The 27,195-nt window shown below is 46.0% G+C and overlaps 1 protein-coding gene across 6 annotated transcripts in view; it reads right to left on the reverse strand.

Annotated features, from left to right (window-relative positions):
• Window positions 1–1,015: 1,015 nt before the first annotated feature.
• ical1 (islet cell autoantigen 1-like) overlaps window positions 1,016–27,195 on the reverse strand; it is a 90,313-nt gene continuing 64,133 nt past the window's right edge. For 3 of the 6 annotated variants that reach the window (XM_031815942.1, XM_031815943.1, XM_031815944.1), the window contains exons 11-15: window positions 26,292–26,360; window positions 15,629–15,787; window positions 9,205–9,513; window positions 3,712–3,810; window positions 1,016–3,582 (exon numbers count right to left, since the gene is read on the reverse strand). In XM_031815942.1, the coding sequence (XP_031671802.1) occupies window positions 3,467–3,582; window positions 3,712–3,810; window positions 9,205–9,513; window positions 15,629–15,787; window positions 26,292–26,360 (752 nt within the window). In that variant the 3' untranslated portion in view covers window positions 1,016–3,466. The remainder of the gene's footprint in view (window positions 3,583–3,711; window positions 3,811–9,204; window positions 9,514–15,628; window positions 15,788–26,291; window positions 26,361–27,195) is intronic. The other 3 variants (XM_031815945.1, XM_031815947.1, XM_031815946.1) reach the window with 1 other exon arrangement.

Raw genomic sequence — 27,195 nt, forward strand, 5'->3', positions numbered from 1 at the left:
AACTTGATGACAGGGTAGACTGGAAAGGATGGGAGGTGAGTTGGTAATGAAATACTCAACTTGATGACAGGGTAGACTGGAAAGGATGGGAGGTGAGTTGGTAATGAAATACTCAACTTGATGACAGGGTAGACTGGAAAGGATGGGAGGTGAGTTGGTAATGAAATACTCAACTTGATGACAGGGTAGACTGGAAAGGATGGGAGGTGAGTTGGTAATGAAATACTCAACTTGATGACAGGGTAGACTGGAAAGGATGGGAGGTGAGTTGGTAATGAAATACTCAACTTGATGACAGGGTAGACTGGAAAGGATGGGAGGTGAGTTGGTAATGAAATACTCAACTTGATGACAGGGTAGACTGGAAAGGATGGGAGGTGAGTTGGTAATGAAATACTCAACTTGATGACAGGGTAGACTGGAAAGGATGGGAGGTGAGTTGGTAATGAAATACTCAACTTGATGACAGGGTAGACTGGAAAGGATGGGAGGTGAGTTGGTAATGAAATACTCAACTTGATGACAGGGTAGACTGGAAAGGATGGGAGGTGAGTTGGTAATGAAATACTCAACTTGATGACAGGGTAGACTGGAAAGGATGGGAGGTGAGTTGGTAATGAAATACTCAACTTGATGACAGGGTAGACTGGAAAGGATGGGAGGTGAGTTGGTAATGAAATACTCAACTTGATGACAGGGTAGACTGGAAAGGATGGGAGGTGAGTTGGTAATGAAATACTCAACTTGATGACAGGGTAGACTGGAAAGGATGGGAGGTGAGTTGGTAATGAAATACTCAACTTGATGACAGGGTAGACTGGAAAGGATGGGAGGTGAGTTGGTAATGAAATACTCAACTTGATGACAGGGTAGACTGGAAAGGATGGGAGGTGAGTTGGTAATGAAATACTCAACTTGATGACAGGGTAGACTGGAAAGGATGGGAGGTGAGTTGGTAATGAAATACTCAACTTGATGACAAATAAATACTTTTAAAGAAACGCACAAATGGAAAAACATCTCAAATAACAGTTTAATAAAGTTTCTTCAACATGTCTGTTGATAACCATTTCATCCTGTGACATTCCGTTGCATTCATCCTATGACGTTACACATCCTTTAAGTGAAATAAAAGGCATAGTTGAATAAAATAAAGCATTTGTGATTGATATACATTCTTGTCTGTATGTATGCTTATTTGGAAAGTATTCAGACCCCTTGACTTTTTCCACATTTTGTTACGTTACAGCCTTATTCTAAAATAGTTTAAATTCATTTTTTCCTTATCAATCTACACAATACCCCGTAATGACAAAGCGGAAACAGATTTTCTAAATGTTCTCACATTCATTAAAAATAAGAAACAGAAATACCTTATTTATATAAGTATTCAGACCGTTTGCTATGAGTCTCGCCCCGGCCAAACTGAGTAATTGGAGAAGGAGGGTCTTGGTCAGGGTGGTGACCAAGAACCCGATGGTCAAGCTGACAGAGCTCGAGTTCCTCTGTGGAGATGGGAGAACCTTCCAGAATGACAACCATCTCTGCAGCACTCCACCAATCAGGCCTTTATGGTAAAGTGTCCAGACGGAAGCCACTCCTCAGTAAAAGGCACATGACAGTCCGCTTGGAGTTTGCCAAAAGGCACCTAAAGGACCCTCAGACCATGAGAAACAAGATTGTCTGGTCTGATGAAACCAAGATTGAACTCTTTGGCCAGAATGCCAAGCGTCACGTCTAGAGGAAACCTGGCCCTGCTCATCACCTGGCCAATACCATCCCTACAGTGAAGCATGGTGGTGGCAGCATCATGCTGTGGGGATGTTTTTCAGTGGCAGAGACTGGGAGACTAGTCAGGATCGAGAGAAAGATGAACGGAGCAACGTACAATGAGATCCTTGATGAAAACCTGTTCCAGAGCGCTTAGGACCTCAGACTGGGGCGAAGTTTCACCTTCCAACAGGACAACAACCCTAAAAACGCAGCCAAGACAACGCAGGAGTTGTCCAGCAAGAGCCCGGACTTGAACCTGATCGAACATCTCTGGAGAGGCCTCCCCATCCAACCTGACAGAGATTGAAAGGATCTGCAGAGAAGAATGGGAGAAACTCCCCAAATACAGGTGTACCAAGTTTGTAGCATCATACCCAAGACAACTCAAGGCTGTAATCACTACCAAAGGTGCTTCTTCAAATTACTGACTAAAGGGTCTGAATACTTATGAATGTGTGATATTTCCTGGGGGTTTTTGTAATACATTTGCAAACATTTCTAAAAAGCTATTTTGCTTTGTCATTATAAATGGTATTGTGTGTAGATTAATGAGGGGGAAAAAACGATTTAATCCATTTTAGAATAAGGCTATAATTTAACAAAATGTGGATTAAAGTGAAGGCTGAATACTTTCTGAATGCCCTGTAAAGTAATAAAAACTGCATCGTGAGACTTACGTCTGCACAATATTCCCATTCTTCTCATGAAAAGATCAGAGCTATCTGCTTCTGCTTTCGCTCATGGGGATTCAGAAGATAAACAATCATCAAACGCATTCCAGAGAAAAGCTTCTAGAGTTCCTGTATCATGAAAACAGAATCAGTGATATGAGCTTCAGTGAGGAAGAACAAGCTGTTTCCTAGGTGATCTATGTGACTACAGTACAGTATAAATCCTACCTGCTAAAAGGGCTGTACGGGGAGATGGGGAGATGTATCAAATCCAGTTCTTGTAGTGGAGACAAGAACCAGATGCTGCAGTTTACATGATTAGACCATCTTAGACATCATCTCAGTTAACTCACATCTGCACGATTTAGTTCTGGGTCCATGTGTCCATGTTCTGGTTCTCTGGGTCCATGTTCTGGTTCTCTAGGTCCATGTTCTGGGTCTCTGGGTCCATGTTCTGGGTCTCTGTGTCTCTGGGTCCATGTTCTGGGTCTCTGTGTCTCTGGGTCCATGTTCTGGGTCTCTGTGTCCATGTTCTGGGTCTCTGGGTCCAAGTGTTTAATGATATATGGCCAATATACCCCGCATAAGGGCTGTTGGCACGACGCGAAGCAGAGGTCCAGGATACAGCCCTTAGCAGTGCTATACTGGCCATATACCACCAACCCAGTATTGCTATTCTAAACTGCTCACCAACATAAACGGAACAGGAAACTATGAGTTGTGGTATATTGTCTGATATACACAACACTGGAATGCTGTTTCAGCCAATCAGAATTCAGGACCCAAACTACCCGCTTTATAATTAGTACTATAGACCATGTCACTGGTAGAGCCCGGTCTGGTGATAGGTTGTTGGGCCAACCAATCAGGTGTTAGGTTCTATATTATATCTCTAAGGTTAAGCCCACCCCACTTACAGTACATATCCTGTATAGAAGATGAATCTCAGTCAAATCCTCCTCAATCATCAATATAGAATATTACAAACATTACAAAGTATACAGTAACTACACACACCCCCCTCAGGCATTGAGGATCTCATCATCAGAGCGTCCGATGGTGTCAGGGTTAGAGAGGGGGTCCAGATCAGCAAACAGGTTGAACCATGCAGACATGTCCCGCGACGCAGCTTTAGGAACTAGACAAACACACACACACACACACACACAGGTACTGAATTGGTACTGTAAGGCACATTTGAAAGCTAAAACTAAACCCAACACTGCTGAGCCAACGACATCAAGCCTCACAAACCACACCCTCTCACCATTGGCTGTTGACTTTGGGCCACCCTTATCTGACTGGACCTGGCCCGACACTGGGGACTGTAGGGGCAGAGCCTGGAACATGGGAGGCGTCGCCCAGCCTGAGAGAAAGAAGGACAGAAGAGGATAGAAAGGAGGGAGAGGAAACAAGGGAATGTGATGTCATCATTCTTCCAGGAAAGAAGAGAAGAAAGAAGACAACAAGCGGATTTTTTTATTTTTTTATTTATCCGTTATTTTACCAGGTAAGTTGACTGAGAACATGTTCTCATTTGCAGCAACGACCTGGGGAATAGTTACATAAGAATGTACTAGAATCAGTTTCTAGATGATACTAGAACTGGATACAAACTATCAGTTTCTAGAACTGGAGACAAACTATCAGTTTCTAGATGATACTAGAACTGGATACAAACTATCAGTTTCTAGAACTGGAGACAAACTATCAGTTTCTAGAACTGGAGACAAAACTATCAGTTTCTAGATGCTACTAGAACTGGAGACAAACTATCAGTTTCTAGATGATACTAGAACTGGATACAAACTATCAGTTTCTAGAACTGGAGACAAACTATCAGTTTCTAGAACTGGAGACAAACTATCAGTTTCTAGAACTGGAGACAAACTATCCGTTTCTAGAACTGGAGACAAACTATCAGTTTCTAGAACTGGAGACAAACTATCCGTTTCTAGATGCTACTAGAACTGGAGACAAACTATCAGTTTCTAGAACTGGAGACAAACTATCAGATTCTAGAACTGGAGACAAACTATCAATTTCTAGAACTGGAGACAAAACTATCAGTTTCTAGATGGAACTAGAACTGGATACAAACTATCCGTTTCTAGAACTGGAGACAAAACTATCAGTTTCTAGATGCTACTAGAACTGGAGACAAACTATCCGTTTCTAGATTATACTAGAACTGGAGACAAACTATCAGTTTCTAGAACTGGAGACAAACTATCAGTTTCTAGAACTGGAGACAAACTATCAGTTTCTAGATGCTACTAGAACTGGAGACAAACTATCAGTTTCTAGAACTGGAGACAAAACTATCAGTTTCTAGATGCTACTAGAACTGGAGACAAACTATCAGTTTCTAGAACTGGAGACAAACTATCAGTTTCTAGAACTGGAGACAAACTATCAGTTTCTAGAACTGGAGACAAACTATCAGTTTCTAGAACTGGAGACAAACTATCAGTTTCTAGAACTGGAGACAAACTATCCATTTCTAGAACTGGAGACAAAACTATCAGTTTCTAGATGGAACTAGAACTGGATACAAACTATCCGTTTCTAGAACTGGAGACAAAACTATCAGTTTCTAGATGCTACTAGAACTGGAGACAAACTATCCGTTTCTAGATTATACTAGAACTGGAGACAAACTATCAGTTTCTAGACGCTACTAGAACTGGAGACAAACTATCAGTTTCTAGAACTGGAGACAAAACTATCAGTTTCTAGAACTGGAGACAAACTATCAGTTTCTAGAACTGGAGACAAACTATCAGTTTCTAGAACTGGAGACAAACTATCAGTTTCTAGAACTGGAGACAAAACTATCAGTTTCTAGATGATAGTAGAACTGGAGACAAACTATCAGTTTCTAGATGCTACTAGAACTGGAGACAAACTATCAGTTTCTAGAACTGGAGACAAAACTATCAGTTTCTAGATGAAACTAGAACTGGATACAAACTATCAGTTTCTAGATGATAGTAGAACTGGATACAAACTATCAGTTTCTAGATGCTACTAGGTCATCTAGCCACTAGAGGTCAGACATGCAGTAAGGTGATTCAGCCACTCGAGGTCAGATATGCAAATCAAATCATAAATCAAATCAAATCAAATTTTATTTATTTGTCACATACACATGGTTAGCAGATGTTAATGCGAGTGTAGCGAAATGCTTGTGCTTCTAGTTCCGACAATGTAGTAATAACGAACAAGTAATCTAACTAACAATTCCAAAAAACTACTGTCTTATACACAGTGTAAGGGGATAAAGAATATGTACATAAGGATATATGAATGAGTGATGGTACAGAGCAGCATAGGCAAGATACAGTAGATGATATCGAGTACAGTATAACATATGAGATGAGTATGTAAACAAAGTGGCATAGTTAAAGTGGCTAGTGATACATGTATTACATAAGGATGCAGTCGATGATATAGAGTACAGTATATACGTATGCATATGAGATGAATAATGTAGGGTAAGTAACATTATATAAGGTAGCATTGTTTAAAGTGGCTAGTGATATATTTACATCATTTCCCATCAATTCCCATTATTAAAGTGGCTGGAGTTGAGTCAGTGTCATTGCCAGTGTGTTGGCAGCAGCCACTCAATGTTAGTGGTGGCTGTTTAACAGTCTGATGGCCTTGAGATAGAAGCTGTTTTTCAGTCTCTCGGTCCCAGCTTTGATGCACCTGTACTGAGCTCGCCTTCTGGATGACAGCGGGGTGAACAGGCAGTGGCTCGGGTGGTTGATGTCCTTGATGATCTTCATGGCCTTCCTGTAGCATCGGGTGGTGTAGGTGTCCTGGAGGGCAGGTAGTTTGCCCCCGGTTATGCGTTGTGCAGACCTCACTACCCTCTGGAGAGCCTTACGGTTGAGGGCGGTGCAGTTGCCATACCAGGCGGTGATACAGCCCGCCAGGATGCTCTCGATTGTGCATCTGTAGAAGTTTGTGAGTGCTTTTGGTGACAAGCCGAATTTCTTCAGCCTCCAGAGTTTGCAGAGGCGCTGCTGCGCCTTCTTCACGATGCTGTCTGTGTGAGTGGACCAATTCAGTTTGTCTGTGATGTGTATGTCGAGGAACTTAAAACTTGCTACCCTCTCCACTACTGTTCCATCGATGTGGATAGGGGGGTGTTCCCTCTGCTGTTTCCTGAAGTCCACAATCATCTCCTTAGTTTTGTTGACGTTGAGTGTGAGGTTATTTTCCTGACACCACACTCCGAGGGCCCTCACCTCCTCCCTGTAGGCCGTCTCGTCGTTGTTGGTAATCAAGCCTACCACTGTTGTGTCGTCTGCAAACTTGATGATTGAGTTGGAGGCGTGCGTGGCCACGCAGTCGTGGGTGAACAGGGAGTACAGGAGAGGGCTCAGAACGCACCATTGTGGGGCCCCAGTGTTGAGGATCAGCGGGGAGGAGATGTTGTTGCCTACCCTCACCACCTGGGGGCGGCCCGTCAGGAAGTCCAGTACCCAGTTGCACAGGGCAGGGTCGAGACCCAGGGTCTCGAGCTTGATGACGAGCTTGGAGGGTACTATGGTGTTGAATGCTGAGCTGTAGTCGATGAACAGCATTCTCACATAGGTATTCCTCTTGTCCAGATGGGTTAGGGCAGTGTGCAGTGTGGTTGAGATTGCATCGTCTGTGGACCTATTTGGGCGGTAAGCAAATTGGAGTGGGTCTAGGGTGTCAGGTAGGGTGGAGGTGATATGGTCCTTGACTAGTCTCTCAAAGCACTTCATGATGACGGATGTGAGTGCTACGGGGCGGTAGTCGTTTAGCTCAGTTACCTTAGCTTTCTTGGGAACAGGAACAATGGTGGCCCTCTTGAAGCACGTGGGAACTGCAGACTGGTATAGGGATTGATTGAATATGTCCGTAAACACACCGGCCAGCTGGTCTGCGCATGCTCTGAGGGCGCGGCTGGGGATGCCGTCTGGGCCTGCAGCCTTGCGAGGGTTAACACGTTTAAATGTCTTACTCACCTCGGCTGCAGTGAAGGAGAGACCGCATGTTTTCATTGCAGGCCGTGTCAGTGGCACTGTATTGTCCTCAAAGCGGGCAAAAAAGTTATTTAGTCTGCCTGGGAGCAAGACATCCTGGTCCGTGACTGGGCTGGATTTCTTCCTGTAGTCCGTGATTGACTGTAGACCCTGCCACATGCCTCTGTGTCTGAGCCGTTGAATTGAGATTCTACTTTGTCTCTGTACTGGCACTTAGCTTGTTTGATAGCCTTGCGGAGGGAATAGCTGCACTGTTTATATTCGGTCATGTTACCAGACACCTTGCCCTGATTAAAAGCAGTGGTTCGCGCTTTCAGTTTCACACGAATGCTGCCATCAATCCACGGTTTCTGGTTAGGGAATGTTTTAATTGTTGCTATGGGAACGACATCTTCAACGCACGTTCTAATGAACTCGCCCACCGAATCAGCGTATTCGTCAATGTTGTTATCTGACGCAATACGAAACATCTCGCAGTCCACGTGATGGAAGCAGTCTTGGAGTGTGGAGTCAGCTTGGTCGGACCAGCGTTGGACAGACCTCAGCGTGGGAGCCTCTTGTTTTAGTTTCTGTCTGTAGGCAGGGATCAACTAAATGGAGTCGTGGTCAGCTTTTCCGAAAGGGGGGCGGGGCAGGGCCTTATATGCGTCGCGGAAGTTAGAGTAACAATGATCCAAGGTCTTTCCACCCCTGGTTGCGCAATCGATATGCTGATCAAATTTAGGGAGTCTTGTTTTCAGATTAGCCTTGTTAAAATCCCCAGCTACAATGAATGCAGCCTCCGGATAAATCGTTTCCAGTTTGCAGAGAGTTAAATAAAGTTCGTTCAGAGCCATCGATGTGTCTGCTTGGGGGGGGATATATACGGCTGTGATTATAATCGAAGAGAATTCTCTTGATAGATAATGCGGTCTACATTTGATTGTGAGGAATTCTAAATCAGGTGAACAGAAGGATTTGAGTTCCTGTATGTTTCTTTCATCACACCATGTCACGTTGGCCATAAGGCATACGCCCCCGCCCCTCTTCTTACCAGAAAGATGTTTGTTTCTGTCGGCGCAATTCGTGGAGAAACCCGTTGGCTGCACCGCTTCGGATAGCGTCTCTCCGGTGAGCCATGTTTCCGTGAAGCAGAGAACGTTACAGTCTCTGATGTCCCTCTGGAATGCTACCCTTGCTCGGATTTCATCAACCTTGTTGTCAAGAGACTGGACATTGGCAAGAAGAATGCTAGGGAGTGGTGCACGGTGTGCCCGTCTCCGGAGTCTGACCAGAAGACCGCCTCGTTTCCCTCTCTGGTGATTCAGGCACTAGAGGTCAGACATGCAGTAGGGTCATCTAGCCACAAGAGGTCAGAAATGCAATAAGGTCATCTAGCCACTGGAGGTCAGAAATGCAGTAAGATCATCGAGCCACTAGAGGTCAGAAATGCAGTAAGATCGTATAGCCACTAGAGGTCAGACATGCAGTAAGGTGATTCAGGCACTAGAGGTCAGACATGCAGTAGGGTCATCTAGCCACTAGAGGTCAGACATGCAGTAAGATCATCTAGCCACTAGAGGTCAGACATGCAGTAAGGTCATCTAGCCACTAGAGGTCAGAAATGCAGTAAGGTCATCTAGCCACTAGAGGTCAGACATGCAGTAAGATCATCTAGCCACTAGAGGTCAGACATGCAGTAAGATCATCTAGCCACTAGAGGTCAGACCAGGAGATGGTGCTGACTGACTGACCTGTAGAACTCAGACTGTGGTCCAGCAGCTGGGAGGGCAGGAAGCCGGTGGGACTGGGGGACTGAGAGGGGGGGCAGGCCGCTCCAGTAGGTGGAGGAGGGACTAGGGTGGGGGTGGGGGGGACAGGGTCAGAGAACTCCAAGCAGCCAAAGGTGCCTTGCCACTCTCGACTGAACTCGTCTGCGTCCATTGGTCCAGGGCTCAGGAGGTCCTTCAGAAAGGCCATGTCCCCAGTCTCTCTGTCCTCCTCCTCCTTGTCCCCCACCCTGGGACCCTGCTGCAGTAGAGAGCTTCCAGAGAGGTCCCCACCTAGAACACACAGCACAGAGAGACAGACAAAGCGTTAGAAACTGCATGTAGCCAGGTCATCAGGAACTATTAACTGTTACTGACTCATGTCAATTGAAAAACAGGCTGGTCTTAAACACCATTCACAGATGACAAAGTCAGCTCAGGACCTGAGAGACACCTGAGAGAGAACCCTGAGAGAGAGAAAGTGAGAGAGAGAGGGGAAATCAGTTGAAATCAAATGAGTCAGAAGACAACTGGAAGAATGAGATCAGAAAAACACCACACATGCACCTGAAAGAGAGAGGAGTCATCCAGGGGGAGGACAGGACAGGAGAGGTAAGAGCAGCTCAGACCCCCAGTAACACAGGTTTGATAGGAGAACGGGGAGGGCAGGACAGGACAGGTAAGAGACACGGGACGTATGTGGCAGGGTCTACAGGAAATCACGGACCACAAAAAGATAACCAGCCACGTCACGTACAACGATGTCATGCTTCCAGACAAACTAACCACCTTCTTTGCCCGCTATGAGGATAATACAATACAACCTCGTGGCCCGCTAACAAGGACTGCGCCCCGCCCCCCTCCTTCTCCGTGGCCAACGTGAGTAAAACATTTAAACGTGTTAACCCTCGCAAGGCTGCTGGCCCCGACTATCACCCCGTAGCACTCAATACTGTCATCATGAAGTGCTTTGAAAGACTAGTTAAGGATCATATCACCTCTACCTTACCTGTCACCCTAGACCCACTTCAGTTTGAATAACGCCCCAACAGGTCCACAGACGATGTAATCACCATCGCACTGCTCTGTCCCATCTGGACAAGAGGAATACCTACAGTTGAAGTCGGAAGTTTACTTACATTTTAGCCAAATACACAATTCCTGACATTTAATCCGAGTATAAATTCCCTGTCTTATGTCAGTTAGGATCACCACTTTATTTTAATAATGTGAAATGTCAGAATAATAGTAGAGAGAATGATATATTTCAGCTTTTATTTCTTTCATCATATTCCCAGTGGGTCAGAAGTTTACATACACTTAATTCATATTTGGTAGCATTGCCTTTCAATTGTTTAACTTGGGTCAAACATTTTGGGTAGCCTTCCACATGCTTCCCACAATAAGTTGGGTGAATTTTGGCCCATTCCTCCTGACAGAGCTGAGTCAGGTTGGTAGGCCTCCTTGCTCGCACACACTTTTTCAGTTCTGCCCACAAAGTTTCTATAGGATTGAAGTCAGGGCTTTGTGATGGCCACTCCAATACCTTGACTTTGTTGTCCTTAAGCCATTTTGCCACAACTTTGGAAGTATGCTTGAGGTCATTGTCCATTTGCAACCAAGCTTTAACTTCCTGACTGATGTCTTGAGATGTTGCTTCAATATTTCCACATACTTTTCATTCCTCATTATGCCATCTATTTTGTGAAGTGCACCAGTCCCTGCTGCAGCAAAGCACTCCCACAACATGATGCTGCCACCCCCATGCTTCACGATTGGGATGGTGTTCTTCGGCTTGCAAGCTTCCCCCTTTTCCCCCTAAACATAACAATGGTCATTATGGCCAAACAGTTCTATTTTTGTTTCATCAGACCAGAGGACATTTCTCCAAAAAGTACAATCTTTCTCCCCATGTGCAATTGCAAACTGTAGTCTGGATTTTTTGGGGTGGTTTTGGAGCAGTGGCTTCTTCCTTGCTGAGCTGCCTTTCAGGTTATGTCGATATAGGACTTGTTTTACTGTGGATATAGATACTTTCGTACCCGTTTCCTCCAGCATCTTTGCAAGGTCCTTTGCTGTTGTTCTGGGATTTATTTGCACTTTTCACACCAAAGTACGTTCCTCTCTAGGAGACAGAATGCGTCTCCTTCCTGAGCGGTATGACGGCTGCGTGGTCTCATGGTGTTTATACTTGAGTACTATTGTTTGTATAGATGAATGTGGTACCTTCAGGCGTTTGGAAATTGCTCCCAAGGATGAACCAGACTTGTGGAGGTCTACAATTCTTTGTCTGAGGTCTTGGCTGATTTCTTTTGATTTTCCCATGATGTCAAGCAAAGAGGCACTGAGTTTGAAGGTAGGCCTTGAAATACATCCACAGGTACACCTCTAATTGAATCAAATGATGTCAATTAGCCTATCAGAAGCTTCTAAATCCATGACATCATTTTCTGGAATTTTCCAAGCTGTTTAAAGGCACAGTCAACTTAGTCTATGTCAATTTCTGACCCACTGGGATTGTGATACAGTGAATTATAAGTGAAATAATCTGTCTATAAATATTGCTGGAAAAATTACTTGTGTCATGCACAAATTAGATGTCCTAACCGACTTGCCCAAACTATAGTTTGTTAAGACATTTGTGGAGTGATTTTAATGTTTTAATGACTCCAACCTAAATGGATGTAAACTTCCGACTTCAACTGTATGTAAGAATGCTGTTCATTGATTACAGCTCAGCATTCAACACCATAGTACCCTCCAAGCTCATCATCAAGCTGGAGGCCCTGGGTCTCAACCCCGCCCTGTGCAATTGGGTCCTGGACTTTCTGACGGGCCGCCCCAGATGGTGAAGGTAGGAAACAACATCTCCACTTTGCTGACCCTCAACACTGGGGCCCCACAAGGGTGCGTGCTCAGCCCCCTCCTGTACTCCCTGTTCACCCACGACTGCGTGGCCACGCACGCCTCCAACTCAATCATCAAGTTTGCAGATGACACAACATTAGTGGGCTTGATTACCAACAACGACGAGACAGCCTACAGGGAGGATGTGAGGGCACTCGGAGTGTGGTGTCAGGAAAACAACCTCTCACTCAACGTAAACAAACAAACAACAACAAAGGAGATGACTGTGGACTTCAGGAAACAGCAGAGCAATCCCCCCTACCCACATTGAAGGGACAGCAGTGGAGAAGGTAGAAAGTTAAGTCCCTCGGCGTACACATCACGGACAAACTGAAACGGTCCACCCACACAGACAGTGTGGTGAAGAAGGCACAACAGCACCTCTTCAACCTCAGGAGGCCGAAGAAATTTGTCTTGTCACCCAAAACCCTGACAAACTTTTACAGATGCACAATCGAGAGCATCCTGTCGGGCTGTATCACAGCCTGGTATGGCAACTGCACCACCCTCAACCTCATCACCGGGGGCAAACTACCTGCCTTCCATGACACCTACAGCACCCGATGTGCCAGGAAGGCCAAGAAGATTATCAAGGACAACAACCACCCGAGCCACGGCCTGTTCACCCCGCTACCATCCAGAAGGTGAGGTCAGTACAGGTGCATCAAAGCTGGGACCGAGAGATTGAAAAACAGCTTCTATCTCAAGGCCATCTGACTGCTAAACAGCTATCACTAACTCAGAGAGGCTGCTTCCTACATTGAGACCCAATCACTGGCCAATTTAATAAATGGATCACCAGTCTCTTTAAACTATGCCACTTTAATAATGTTTACATATCTTACATTACTGACATCATTAGTACAGTGGGGCAAAAAAGTATTTAGTCAGCCACCAATTGTGCAAGTTCTCCCACTTAAAAAGATGAGAGCCCTGTAAGTTTCATCATAGGTACACTTCAACTATGACAGACAAAATGAGAAGAAAAAAATCCAGAAAATCATACTGTAGGATTTTTTATGAATTTATTTGCAAATTACGGTGGAAAATAAGTATTTGGTCAATAACAAAAGTTTCTCAATACTTTGTTATATACCCTTTGTTGGCAATGACAGAGGTCAAACGTTTTCTGTAAGTCTTCACAAGGTTTTCACACACTGTTGCTGGTATTTTGGCCCATTCCTCCATGCAGATCTCCTCTAGAGGAGTGATGTTTTGGGGCTGTTGCTGGGCAACACGGACTTTCAACTCCCTCCAAAGATTTTCTATAGGGTGGAGATCTGGAGACTGGCTAGGCCACTCCAGAACAATTGAAATGCTTCTTACGAAGCCACTCCTTCGTTGCCCAGGTGGTGTGTTTGGGATCATTGTCATGCTGAAAGACCCAGCCACGTTTCATCTTCAATGCCCTTGCTGATGGAAGGAGGTTTTCACTCACGATACATGGCCCCATTCATTCTTTCCTTTACACGGATAAGTCGTCCTTGTCCCTTTGCAGAAAAACAGCCCCAAAGCATGATGTTTCCACCCCCATGCTTCACAGTAGGTATGGTGTTCTTTGGCTGCAACTCAGCATTCTTTGTCTTCCAAACACGACGAGTTGAGTTTTTACCAAAAAGTTATATTTTGGTTTCCTCTGACCATATGACATTCTCCCAATCTTCTTCTGGATCATCCAAATGCTCTCTGGCAAACTTCAGACGGGCCTGGACATGTACTGGCTTAAGCAGGGGGACACGTCTGGCACTGCAGGATTTGAGTCCCTGGCGGCCTAGTGTGTTACTGATGGTAGGCTTTGTTACTTTGGTCCCAGCTCTCTGCAGGTCATTCACTAGGTCCCCCCGTGTGGTTCTGGGATTTTTGCTCACCGTTCTTGTGATCATTTTGACCCCACGGGGTGAGATCTTGCGTGGAGCCCCAGATCGAGGGAGATTATCAGTGGTCTTGTATGTCTTCCATTTCCTAATAATTGCTCCCACAGTTGATTTCTTCAAACCAAGCTGCTTACCGATTGCAGATTCAGTCTTCCCAGCCTTGTGCAGGTCTACAATTTTGTTTCTGGTGTCCTTTGACAGCTCTTTGGTCTTGGCCATAGTGGAGTTTGGAGTGTGACTGTTTGAGGTTGTGGACAGGTGTCTTTTATACTGATAACAAGTTCAAACAGGTGCCATTAATACAGGTAATGAGTGGAGGACAGAGGAGCCTCTTAAATAAGAAGTTACAGGTCTGTGAGAGCCAGAAATCTTACTTGTTTGTAGGTGACCAAATACTTATTTTCCACCATCATTTGCAAATAAATTCATTAAAAATCCTACAATGTGATTTTCTGGATTTTTTTTCTCATTTTGTCTGTCATAGTTGAAGTGTACCTATGATGAAAAATACAGGCCTCTCTCATCTTTTTAAGTGGGAGAACTTGCACAATTGGTGGCTGACTAAATCGTTTTTTGCCCCACTGTACATCAGGGTCTGGTATGTAGCCAGTAGAAAACACCTTTGAATAATATACATCAGGGTCTGGTATGTAGCTAGTAGAAAACACCTCTGAATAATATACATCAGGGTCTGGTATGTAGCCAGTAGAAAACACCTCTGAATAATATACATCAGGGTCTGGTATGTAGCTAGTAGAAAACACCTCTGAATAATATACATCAGGGTCTGGTATGTAGCCAGTAGAAAACACCTCTGAATAATATACATCAGGGTCTGGTATGTAGCTAGTAGAAAACATCTCTCTCTCCCTGTGAGGCTCCCAGGGAGAGAGAGATGTGTGAGGCTCCCATGGAGAGAGAGAGATGTGTGAGGCTCCCAGGGAGAGAGAGAGATGTGTGAGGCTCCCAGGGAGAGAGAGAGATGTGTGAGGCTCCCAGGGAGAGAGAGAGATGTGTGAGGCTCCCAGGGAGAGAGAGATGTGTGAGGCTCCCAGGGAGAGAGAGAGATGTTTGAGGCTCCCAGGGAGAGAGAGAGATGTGTGAGGCTCCCAGGGAGAGAGAGAGATGTGTGAGGCTCCCAGGGAGAGAGAGAGGTGTGTGAGGCTCCCAGGGAGAGAGGGATGTGTGAGGCTCACAGGGAGAGAGAGATGTGTGAGGCTCCCAGGGAGAGAGAGAGATGTGTGAGGCTCCGAGGGAGAGAGAGAGATGTGTGAGGCTCCGAGGGAGAGAGAGAGATGTGTGAGGCTCCGAGGGAGAGAGAGAGATGTGTGAGGCTCCGAGGGAGAGAGAGATGTGTGAGGCTCCGAGGGAGAGAGAGAGATGTGTGAGGCTCCGAGGGAGAGAGAGATGTGTGAGGCTCCGAGGGAGAGAGAGATGTGTGAGGCTCCGAGGGAGAGAGAGATGTGTGAGGCTCCCAGGGAGAGAGAGAGATGTGTGAGGCTCCCAGGGAGAGAGAGAGATGTGTGAGGCTCCCAGGGAGAGAGAGATGTGTGAGGCTCCCAGGGAGAGAGAGATGTGTGAGGCTCCCAGGGAGAGAGAGAGATGTGAGAGGCTGCTGGGCTGCACACCTCCAAACACCCAGGGACCACCAGAGGCTGCTGTGGTCTGTAGAGGGGCCAGAGGCTGCATGGAGGAGGAGAGGCCAGGCTGGGGCTGGTCACAGGCCAGGAGTAAGAGTTCGTCATCGGTGCTGGCTGTACTGAGATGCCCACTGAGGTCACACAGGGCTGGGGAACAGGAGGATGGTTAGAGAGGACAGAGTTGGAGTACAGGAGGATGGCTATTGTAGAACAGGAGGATGGTTAGAAAGGACAGGGTTGGATAACAGGAGGATGGTTAGAGAGGACAGGGTTGGGGAACAGGAGGATGGTTAGAGAGGACAGAGTTGGAGTACAGGAGGATGGCTATTGTAGAACAGGAGGATGGTTAGAAAGGACAGGGTTGGATAACAGGAGGATGGTTAGAGAGGACAGGGTTGGGGAACAGGAGGATGGTTAGAGAGGACAGGGTTGGAGTACAGGAGGATGGTTAGAGGACAGGGTTGGGGTACAGGAGGATGGTTAAGAGAGGACAGGGTTGGGGTACAGGAGGATGGTTAGAGAGGACAGGGTTGGAGTACAGGAGGATGGTTAGAGGACAGGGTTGGGGTACAGGAGGATGGTTAGAGAGGACAGGGTTGGGGTACAGGAGGATGGTTAGAGAGGACAGGTTTGGGGTACAGGAGGTTAGAGACTAAAGAGTAAAACCAGAAGCAGGTGGGCGGAGTTAGCAGAGCAGTGAAACCAACAGACAGAATCAACATTGGTTGGGGGGCACTCAGTAGCTAGCAAGATTTTATAGGTCTCTGGCACTTCAACATTAATCAGTTATCATTAGTTTCTGCATAGCTAATACCAGCAGTAGCAAACCAATATTCCTAGCAACTTTGGGAAGATTAAATAAATGCAATTGTGTGCACCCTCAACAGCTAAACTTGAGATAAAATGACCGTTTTCACCTCCCTCCCTTCCACTTTCGGCAACCTCACCTCCAATGACAGTTGTTTTGGTAGCAGGTTAGGCCATATCTCTCATCATCTTCGCTCATAGTGATGTTGTGTTTTAGATGTTGGTATATTCGTCTCAGGTATCATGTATGGCAGGGGTCTCCAATCTTTTATAGCATAAGAGCTACTTTAAAAAAAAAATTAACATGGCAAGCTACTCGTTTTTTTCTAGCTTTCAAATAGGCCCATTCATCATTTTCCCCTCTCTCTGCTACTCTTCTCCTGGTTCTTACTATACTAGAGGAAGTAGGGCACTATGTTGTCAACTCTTCCCTGGTCCTTAGAGAGGAAGTAGGACACTATGTTGTCAACTCTTCCCTGGTCCTTAGAGAGGAAGTAGGGCACTATGTTGTCAACTCTTCCCTGGTCCTTAGAGAGGAAGTAGGGCACTATGTTGTCAACTCTTCCCTGGTCCTTAGAGAGGAAGTAGGGCACTATGTTGTCAACTCTTCCCTGGACCTTAGAGAGGAAGTAGGACACTATGTTGTCAACTCTTCCCTGGTCCTTAGAGAGGAAGTAGGGCACTATGTTGTCAACTCTTCCCTGGTCCTTAGAGAGGAAGTAGGGCACTATGTTGTCAACTCTTCCCTGGTCCTTAGAGAGGAAGTAGGGCACTATGTTGTCAACTCTTCCCTGGTCCTTAGAGAGGAAGTAGGGCACTATGTTGTCAACTCTTCCCTGGTCCTTAGAGAGGAAGTAGGACACTATGTTGTCAACTCTTCCCTGGTCCTTAGAGAGGAAGTAGGGCACTATGTTGTCAACTCTTCCCTGGTCCTTAGAGAGGAAGTAGGACACTATGTTGTCAACTCTTCCCTGGTCCTTAGTGTACTAGAGGAAGTAGGGCACTATGTTGTCAACTCTTCCCTGGTCCTTAGAGAGGAAGTAGGGCACTATGTTGTCAACTCTTCCCTGGTCCTTAGTGTACTAGAGGAAGTAGGACACTATGTTGTCAACTCTTCCCTGGTCCTTAGTGTACTAGAGGAAGTAGGACACTATGTTGTCAACTCTTCCCTGGTCCTTAGAGAGGAAGTAGGGCACTATGTTGTCAACTCTTCCCTGGTCCTTAGTATACTAGAGGAAGTAGGGCACTATGTTGTCAACTCTTCCCTGGTCCTTAGTGAGGAAGTAGGGCACTATGTTGTCAACTCTTCCCTGGTCCTTAGAGAGGAAGTAGGGCAATATGTTGTCAACTCTTCCCTGGTCCTTAGAGAGGAAGTAGGACACTATGTTGTCAACTCTTCCCTGGTCCTTAGAGAGGAAGTAGGGCACTATGTTGTCAACTCTTCCCTGGTCCTTAGAGAGGAAGTAGGGCACTATGTTGTCAACTCTTCCCTGGTCCTTAGAGAGGAAGTAGGGCACTATGTTGTCAACTCTTCCCTGGTCCTTAGAGAGGAAGTAGGGCACTATGTTGTCAACTCTTCCCTGGTCCTTAGAGAGGAAGTAGGGCACTATGTTGTCAACTCTTCCCTGGTCCTTAGTATACTAGAGGAAGAAGGGCACTATGTTGTCAACTCTTCCCTGGTCCTTAGTGTACTAGAGGAAGTAGGACACTATGTTGTCAACTCTTCCCTGGTCCTTAGAGAGGAAGTAGGGCACTGTGTTGTCAACTCTTCCCTGGTCCTTAGTATACTAGAGGAAGTAGGGCACTATGTTGTCAACTCTTCCCTGGTCCTTAGTGAGGAAGTAGGGCACTATGTTGTCAACTCTTCCCTGGTCCTTAGAGAGGAAGTAGGGCACTATGTTGTCAACTCTTCCCTGGTCCTTAGTGAGGAAGTAGGGCACTATGTTGTCAACTCTTCCCTGGTCCTTAGAGAGGAAGTAGGGCACTATGTTGTCAACTCTTCCCTGGTCCTTAGAGAGGAAGTAGGGCACTATGTTGTCAACTCTTCCCTGGTCCTTAGAGAGGAAGTAGGGCACTATGTTGTCAACTCTTCCCTGGTCCTTAGAGAGGAAGTAGGGCACTATGTTGTCAACTCTTCCCTGGTCCTTAGAGAGGAAGTAGGGCACTATGTTGTCAACTCTTCCCTGGTCCTTAGAGAGGAAGTAGGGCACTATGTTGTCAACTCTTCCCTGGTCCTTAGTATACTAGAGGAAGAAGGGCACTATGTTGTCAACTCTTCCCTGGTCCTTAGTGTACTAGAGGAAGTAGGACACTATGTTGTCAACTCTTCCCTGGTCCTTAGAGAGGAAGTAGGGCACTATGTTGTCAACTCTTCCCTGGTCCTTAGAGAGGAAGTAGGGCACTATGTTGTCAACTCTTCCCTGGTCCTTAGAGAGGAAGTAGGGCACTATGTTGTCAACTCTTCCCTGGTCCTTAGTATACTAGAGGAAGAAGGGCACTATGTTGTCAACTCTTCCCTGGTCCTTAGTGAGGAAGTAGGGCACTATGTTGTCAACTCTTCCCTGGTCCTTAGTGTACTAGAGGAAGTAGGGCACTATGTTGTCAACTCTTCCCTGGTCCTTAGAGAGGAAGTAGGGCACTATGTTGTCAACTCTTCCCTGGTCCTTAGTGTACTAGAGGAAGTAGGACACTATGTTGTCAACTGTTCCCTGGTCCTTAGTGTACTAGAGGAAGTAGGGCACTATGTTGTCAACTCTTCCCTGGTCCTTAGAGAGGAAGTAGGGCACTATGTTGTCAACTCTTCCCTGGTCCTTAGAGAGGATGTAGGACACTGTTGTCAACTCTTCCCTGGTCCTTAGAGAGGAAGTAGGGCATTATGTTGTCAACTCTTCCCTGGTCCTTAGAGAGGAAGTAGGGCACTATGTTGTCAACTCTTCCCTGGTCCTTAGTATACTAGAGGAAGAAGGGCACTATGTTGTCAACTCTTCCCTGGTCCTTAGTGTACTAGAGGAAGTAGGACACTATGTTGTCAACTCTTCCCTGGTCCTTAGAGAGGAAGTAGGGCACTATGTTGTCAACTCTTCCCTGGTCCTTAGTATACTAGAGGAAGTAGGGCACTATGTTGTCAACTCTTCCCTGGTCCTTAGTGAGGAAGTAGGGCACTATGTTGTCAACTCTTCCCTGGTCCTTAGAGAGGAAGTAGGGCACTATGTTGTCAACTCTTCCCTGGTCCTTAGAGAGGAAGTAGGGCACTATGTTGTCAACTCTTCCCTGGTCCTTAGAGAGGAAGTAGGGCACTATGTTGTCAACTCTTCCCCGGTCCTTAGAGAGGAAGTAGGGCACTATGTTGTCAACTCTTCCCTGGTCCTTAGAGAGGAAGTAGGGCACTATGTTGTCAACTCTTCCCTGGTCCTTAGAGAGGAAGTAGGGCACTATGTTGTCAACTCTTCCCTGGTCCTTAGTATACTAGAGGAAGAAGGGCACTATGTTGTCAACTCTTCCCTGGTCCTTAGAGAGGAAGTAGGGCACTATGTTGTCAACTCTTCCCTGGTCCTTAGAGAGGAAGTAGGGCACTATGTTGTCAACTCTTCCCTGGTCCTTAGAGAGGAAGTAGGGCACTATGTTGTCAACTCTTCCCTGGTCCTTAGTATACTAGAGGAAGAAGGGCACTATGTTGTCAACTCTTCCCTGGTCCTTAGTGTACTAGAGGAAGTAGGACACTATGTTGTCAACTCTTCCCTGGTCCTTAGAGAGGAAGTAGGGCACTATGTTGTCAACTCTTCCCTGGTCCTTAGAGAGGAAGTAGGGCACTATGTTGTCAACTCTTCCCTGGTCCTTAGAGAGGAAGTAGGGCACTATGTTGTCAACTCTTCCCTGGTCCTTAGTATACTAGAGGAAGAAGGGCACTATGTTGTCAACTCTTCCCTGGTCCTTAGTGAGGAAGTAGGGCACTATGTTGTCAACTCTTCCCTGGTCCTTAGTGTACTAGAGGAAGTAGGGCACTATGTTGTCAACTCTTCCCTGGTCCTTAGAGAGGAAGTAGGGCACTATGTTGTCAACTCTTCCCTGGTCCTTAGTGTACTAGAGGAAGTAGGACACTATGTTGTCAACTCTTCCCTGGTCCTTAGTGTACTAGAGGAAGTAGGGCACTATGTTGTCAACTCTTCCCTGGTCCTTAGAGAGGAAGTAGGGCACTATGTTGTCAACTCTTCCCTGGTCCTTAGAGAGGATGTAGGACACTGTTGTCAACTCTTCCCTGGTCCTTAGAGAGGAAGTAGGGCATTATGTTGTCAACTCTTCCCTGGTCCTTAGAGAGGAAGTAGGGCACTATGTTGTCAACTCTTCCCTGGTCCTTAGTATACTAGAGGAAGAAGGGCACTATGTTGTCAACTCTTCCCTGGTCCTTAGTGTACTAGAGGAAGTAGGACACTATGTTGTCAACTCTTCCCTGGTCCTTAGAGAGGAAGTAGGGCACTATGTTGTCAACTCTTCCCTGGTCCTTAGTATACTAGAGGAAGTAGGGCACTATGTTGTCAACTCTTCCCTGGTCCTTAGTGAGGAAGTAGGGCACTATGTTGTCAACTCTTCCCTGGTCCTTAGAGAGGAAGTAGGGCACTATGTTGTCAACTCTTCCCTGGTCCTTAGAGAGGAAGTAGGGCACTATGTTGTCAACTCTTCCCTGGTCCTTAGAGAGGAAGTAGGGCACTATGTTGTCAACTCTTCCCCGGTCCTTAGAGAGGAAGTAGGGCACTATGTTGTCAACTCTTCCCTGGTCCTTAGAGAGGAAGTAGGGCACTATGTTGTCAACTCTTCCCTGGTCCTTAGAGAGGAAGTAGGGCACTATGTTGTCAACTCTTCCCTGGTCCTTAGTATACTAGAGGAAGAAGGGCACTATGTTGTCAACTCTTCCCTGGTCCTTAGAGAGGAAGTAGGGCACTATGTTGTCAACTCTTCCCTGGTCCTTAGAGAGGAAGTAGGGCACTATGTTGTCAACTCTTCCCTGGTCCTTAGAGAGGAAGTAGGGCACTATGTTGTCAACTCTTCCCTGGTCCTTAGTATACTAGAGGAAGAAGGGCACTATGTTGTCAACTCTTCCCTGGTCCTTAGTGTACTAGAGGAAGTAGGACACTATGTTGTCAACTCTTCCCTGGTCCTTAGAGAGGAAGTAGGGCACTATGTTGTCAACTCTTCCCTGGTCCTTAGAGAGGAAGTAGGGCACTATGTTGTCAACTCTTCCCTGGTCCTTAGAGAGGAAGTAGGGCACTATGTTGTCAACTCTTCCCTGGTCCTTAGTGTACTAGAGGAAGTAGGGCACTATGTTGTCAACTCTTCCCTGGTCCTTAGAGAGGAAGTAGGGCACTATGTTGTCAACTCTTCCCTGGTCCTTAGTGTACTAGAGGAAGTAGGACACTATGTTGTCAACTCTTCCCTGGTCCTTAGTGTACTAGAGGAAGTAGGGCACTATGTTGTCAACTCTTCCCTGGTCCTTAGAGAGGAAGTAGGACACTATGTTGTCAACTCTTCCCTGGTCCTTAGTGTACTAGAGGAAGTAGGGCACTATGTTGTCAACTCTTCCCTGGTCCTTAGAGAGGAAGTAGGGCACTATGTTGTCAACTCTTCCCTGGTCCTTAGAGAGGATGTAGGACACTGTTGTCAACTCTTCCCTGGTCCTTAGAGAGGAAGTAGGGCATTATGTTGTCAACTCTTCCCTGGTCCTTAGAGAGGAAGTAGGGCACTATGTTGTCAACTCTTCCCTGGTCCTTAGTATACTAGAGGAAGAAGGGCACTATGTTGTCAACTCTTCCCTGGTCCTTAGTGTACTAGAGGAAGTAGGACACTATGTTGTCAACTCTTCCCTGGTCCTTAGAGAGGAAGTAGGGCACTATGTTGTCAACTCTTCCCTGGTCCTTAGTATACTAGAGGAAGTAGGGCACTATGTTGTCAACTCTTCCCTGGTCCTTAGTGAGGAAGTAGGGCACTATGTTGTCAACTCTTCCCTGGTCCTTAGAGAGGAAGTAGGGCACTATGTTGTCAACTCTTCCCTGGTCCTTAGAGAGGAAGTAGGGCACTATGTTGTCAACTCTTCCCTGGTCCTTAGAGAGGAAGTAGGGCACTATGTTGTCAACTCTTCCCTGGTCCTTAGAGAGGAAGTAGGGCACTATGTTGTCAACTCTTCCCTGGTCCTTAGAGAGGAAGTAGGGCACTATGTTGTCAACTCTTCCCTGGTCCTTAGAGAGGAAGTAGGGCACTATGTTGTCAACTCTTCCCTGGTCCTTAGTATACTAGAGGAAGAAGGGCACTATGTTGTCAACTCTTCCCTGGTCCTTAGTGTACTAGAGGAAGTAGGACACTATGTTGTCAACTCTTCCCTGGTCCTTAGAGAGGAAGTAGGGCACTATGTTGTCAACTCTTCCCTGGTCCTTAGAGAGGAAGTAGGGCACTATGTTGTCAACTCTTCCCTGGTCCTTAGAGAGGAAGTAGGGCACTATGTTGTCAACTCTTCCCTGGTCCTTAGTGTACTAGAGGAAGTAGGGCACTATGTTGTCAACTCTTCCCTGGTCCTTAGAGAGGAAGTAGGGCACTATGTTGTCAACTCTTCCCTGGTCCTTAGTGTACTAGAGGAAGTAGGACACTATGTTGTCAACTCTTCCCTGGTCCTTAGTGTACTAGAGGAAGTAGGGCACTATGTTGTCAACTCTTCCCTGGTCCTTAGAGAGGAAGTAGGGCACTATGTTGTCAACTCTTCCCTGGTCCTTAGAGAGGAAGTAGGGCACTATGTTGTCAACTCTTCCCTGGTCCTTAGAGAGGAAGTAGGGCACTATGTTGTCAACTCTTCCCTGGTCCTTAGAGAGGATGTAGGACACTGTTGTCAACTCTTCCCTGGTCCTTAGAGAGGAAGTAGGGCATTATGTTGTCAACTCTTCCCTGGTCCTTAGAGAGGAAGTAGGGCACTATGTTGTCAACTCTTCCCTGGTCCTTAGAGAGGAAGTAGGACACTATGTTGTCAACTCTTCCATGGTCCTTAGTGTACTAGAGGAAGTAGGGCACTATGTTGTCAACTCTTCCCTGGTCCTTAGTGTACTAGAGGAAGTAGGGCACTATGTTGTCAACTCTTCCCTGGTCCTTAGTGTACTAGAGCAAGTAGGGCACTGTTGTCAACTCTTCCCTGGTCCTGAGAGAGGATGTAGGACACTATGTTGTCAACTCTTCCCTGGTCCTTAGAGAGGAAGTAGGACACTATGTTGTCAACTCTTCCCTGGTCCTGAGAGAGGATGTAGGACAATATGTTGTCAACTCTTCCCTGGTCCTTAGAGAGGAAGTAGGGCACTATGTTGTCAACTCTTCCCTGGTCCTTAGAGAGGAAGTAGGACACTATGTTGTCAACTCTTCCCTGGTCCTGAGAGAGGATGTAGGACACTATGTTGTCAACTCTTCCCTGGTCCTTAGAGAGGAAGTAGGGCACTATGTTGTCAACTCTTCCCTGGTCCTTAGAGAGGAAGTAGGGCATTATGTTGTCAACTCTTCCCTGGTCCTTAGTGTACTAGAGGAAGTAGGGCACTATGTTGTCAACTCTTCCCTGGTCCTTAGTGTACTAGAGGAAATAGTGCACTATGTTGTCAACTCTTCCCTGGTTCTTAGAGAGGAAGTAGTACACTATGTTTTCTGGTAAAATAATGTATATTAGGGGTAGGGTTAGGGGTTAGAGGTAGGGTTAGGGGTTAGAGGTAGGGTTAGAGGTAGGGTTAGGGGTAGGGTTAGGGGTTAGAGGTAGGGTTAGGGGTTAGAGGTAGGGTTAGAGGTTAGGGGTTAGAGGTAGGGTTAGAGGTTAGGGGTTAGGGTTAGAGGTTAGAGGTTAGGGGTAGGGTTAGGAGTTAGGGCCCTATAAAATATGTTATATATATTTTCCCAAATTCATTTTTTTTTTCAGTTTTATTTTTCCTGGTTTTAGATGTTTTAGATTTTCACTCTCAAAATTACAGTTGTTCAACAAAATGCCCTCTAATTGCTCATCTGGCCCTCTAATAGCTCATCTGGCCCTCTAATTGCGCATCTGGCCCTCTAATTGCGCATCTGGCCCTCTAATTGCGCATCTGGCCCTCTAATTGCGCATCTGGCCCTCTAATTGCGCATCTGGCCCTCTAATTGCGCATCTGGCCCTCTAATTGCGCATCTGGCCCTCTAATTGCGCATCTGGCCCTCTAATTGTGCATCTGGCCCTCTAATTGTGCATCTGGCCCTCTAATTGAGCATCTGGCCAGTGAGGGATTTTCCATCTAATGTGCCGGTCTGGTGATGGTTCTGTACTGCTGCTGCTCATTTCATGGAAAAGTTTGGAAATAACAAATAATAGATACAAATTATATACTTCCTCGTGATCTCCTTCCTCGTGATCTACTTCCTCGTGATTTCCTTCCTCGTGATCTACTTCCTTGTGATATACATCCTCGTGATATACATCCTCGTGATATACATCCTCGTGATATACGTCCTCGTGATATACGTCCTCATGATATACTTCTGCCAGGTAAAACTACTTTATAGTTAACATTTAACTGATAAGGTTTTGGGGAAAGTATTTCTGTCAACCCACAAGATGGTTATGACATCAACTGACTACACATGGAGTGAAAGAAAAACACGCTCCACGCAGACAGACAAACAGACAGACAAACACGCTCCACACAGACAGACAGACAGACAGACAGACAAACACGCTCCACACAGACAGACAGACAAACACGCTCCACACAGACAGACAGACAGACAAACACGCTCCACACAGACAGACAGACAGACAAACACGCTCCACGCAGACAGACAAACAGACAGACAAACACGCTCCACACAGACAGACAGACAAACACGCTCCACACAGACAGACAGACAGACAAACACGCTCCACACAGACAGACAGACAGACAGACAGACAGACAGACAGACAGACAAACACGCTCCACACAGACAGACAGACAGACAGACAGACAGACAAACACGCTCCACACAGACAGACAGACAGACAAACACGCTCCACACAGACAGACAGACAGACAAACACGCTCCACACAGACAGACAGACAGACAAACACGCTCCACGCAGACAGACAAACAGACAGACAAACACGCTCCACACAGACAGACAGACAAACACGCTCCACACAGACAGACAGACAGACAAACACGCTCCACACAGACAGACAGACAGACAGACAGACAGACAGACACGCTCCACACAGACAGACAGACAGACAAGCTCCACGCAGACAGACAGACAGACAAACACGCTCGACACAGACAGACAGACAGACAAACACGCTCCACACAGACAGACAGACAGACAGACAGACAGACAGACAGACAGACAGACAGACAAACACGCTCCACACAGACAGACAGACAGACAGACAAACACACTCCACACAGACAGACAGACAGACAGGCAGACAGACAAACACGCTCCACACAGACAGGCAGACAGACAGGCAGACAGACACGCTCCACGCAGACAGACAGACAGGCAGACAGACACGCTCCATACAGTAGTTTGGCTAGCTACTCATAGGTGGGCTGGTAGCTAACACTAACCTTTAACCCTAACCCTAACCCTTAACCCTTAACCCTAACCCTTAACCCTTAACCCTAACCCCCTAACCCTTAACCCCTAACTCTAACCCCTAACCCTGACCCCTAACCTGCTGGAGACCCCTGGTGTATGGAAAAACCTCAACACTTAGATACATTTTACAATTACAATTATCAAAATATAAGTGAATAAGGACTAGCTTCTGCACAGAACAATGACATAAAGAATCACAACACGCATGTACACAAACATACACACACGTACCAGAGTCCAGACTAGCACACAGAGAGCTTTCACTGGTGTGGCTCAGTCCATCAGCAGCATGGAAGGGGCCTGTAAAGGAAACCACATCAAGTACATCATGTCATTCCAGTCCACTAAACATGTTATAGCCTATCTAGCCCAGTAGGGGTCAGTATATAATGTAATGTTATAGTATATCTAGCCCAGTAGGGGTCAGTAGGGGTCAGTATATAATGTAATGTTATAGTATATCTAGCCCAGGTCAGTAGGGGTCAGTATATAATGTAATGTTATAGCATATCTAACCCAGTAGGGGTCAGTAGGGGTCAGTATATAATGTAATGTTATAGTATATCTAGCCCAGTAGGGGTCAGTATATAATGTAATGTTATAGTATATCTAGCCCAGGTCAGTAGGGGTCAGTATATAATGTAATGTTATAGTATATCTAGCCCAGTAGGGGTCAGTATATAATGTAATGTTATAGTATATATAACCCAGTAGGGGTCAGTAGGGGTCAGTATATAATGTAATGTTATAGTATATCTAGCCCAGTAGGGGTCAGTAGGGGTCAGTATATAATGTAATGTTATAGTATATCTAGCCCAGGTCAGTAGGGGTCAGTATATAATGTAATGTTATAGTATATCTAATCCAGTAGGGGTCAGTATATAATGTAATGTTATAGTATATCTAATCCAGTAGGGGTCAGTAGGGGTCAGTATATAATGTCATGTTATAGTATATCTAGCCCAGTAGGGGTCAGTAGGGGTCAGTATATAATGTAATGTTATAGTATATCTAGCCCAGTAGGGGTCAGTAGGGGTCACTATATAATGTAATGTTATAGTATATCTAGCCCAGTAGGGGACAGTAGGGGTCAGTATATAATGTAATGTTATAGTATATCTAGCCCAGTAGGGGT

Source organism: Oncorhynchus kisutch, unplaced genomic scaffold (assembly GCF_002021735.2).
Source record: "Oncorhynchus kisutch isolate 150728-3 unplaced genomic scaffold, Okis_V2 scaffold711, whole genome shotgun sequence".
Lineage (NCBI taxonomy): Eukaryota > Metazoa > Chordata > Actinopteri > Salmoniformes > Salmonidae > Oncorhynchus > Oncorhynchus kisutch.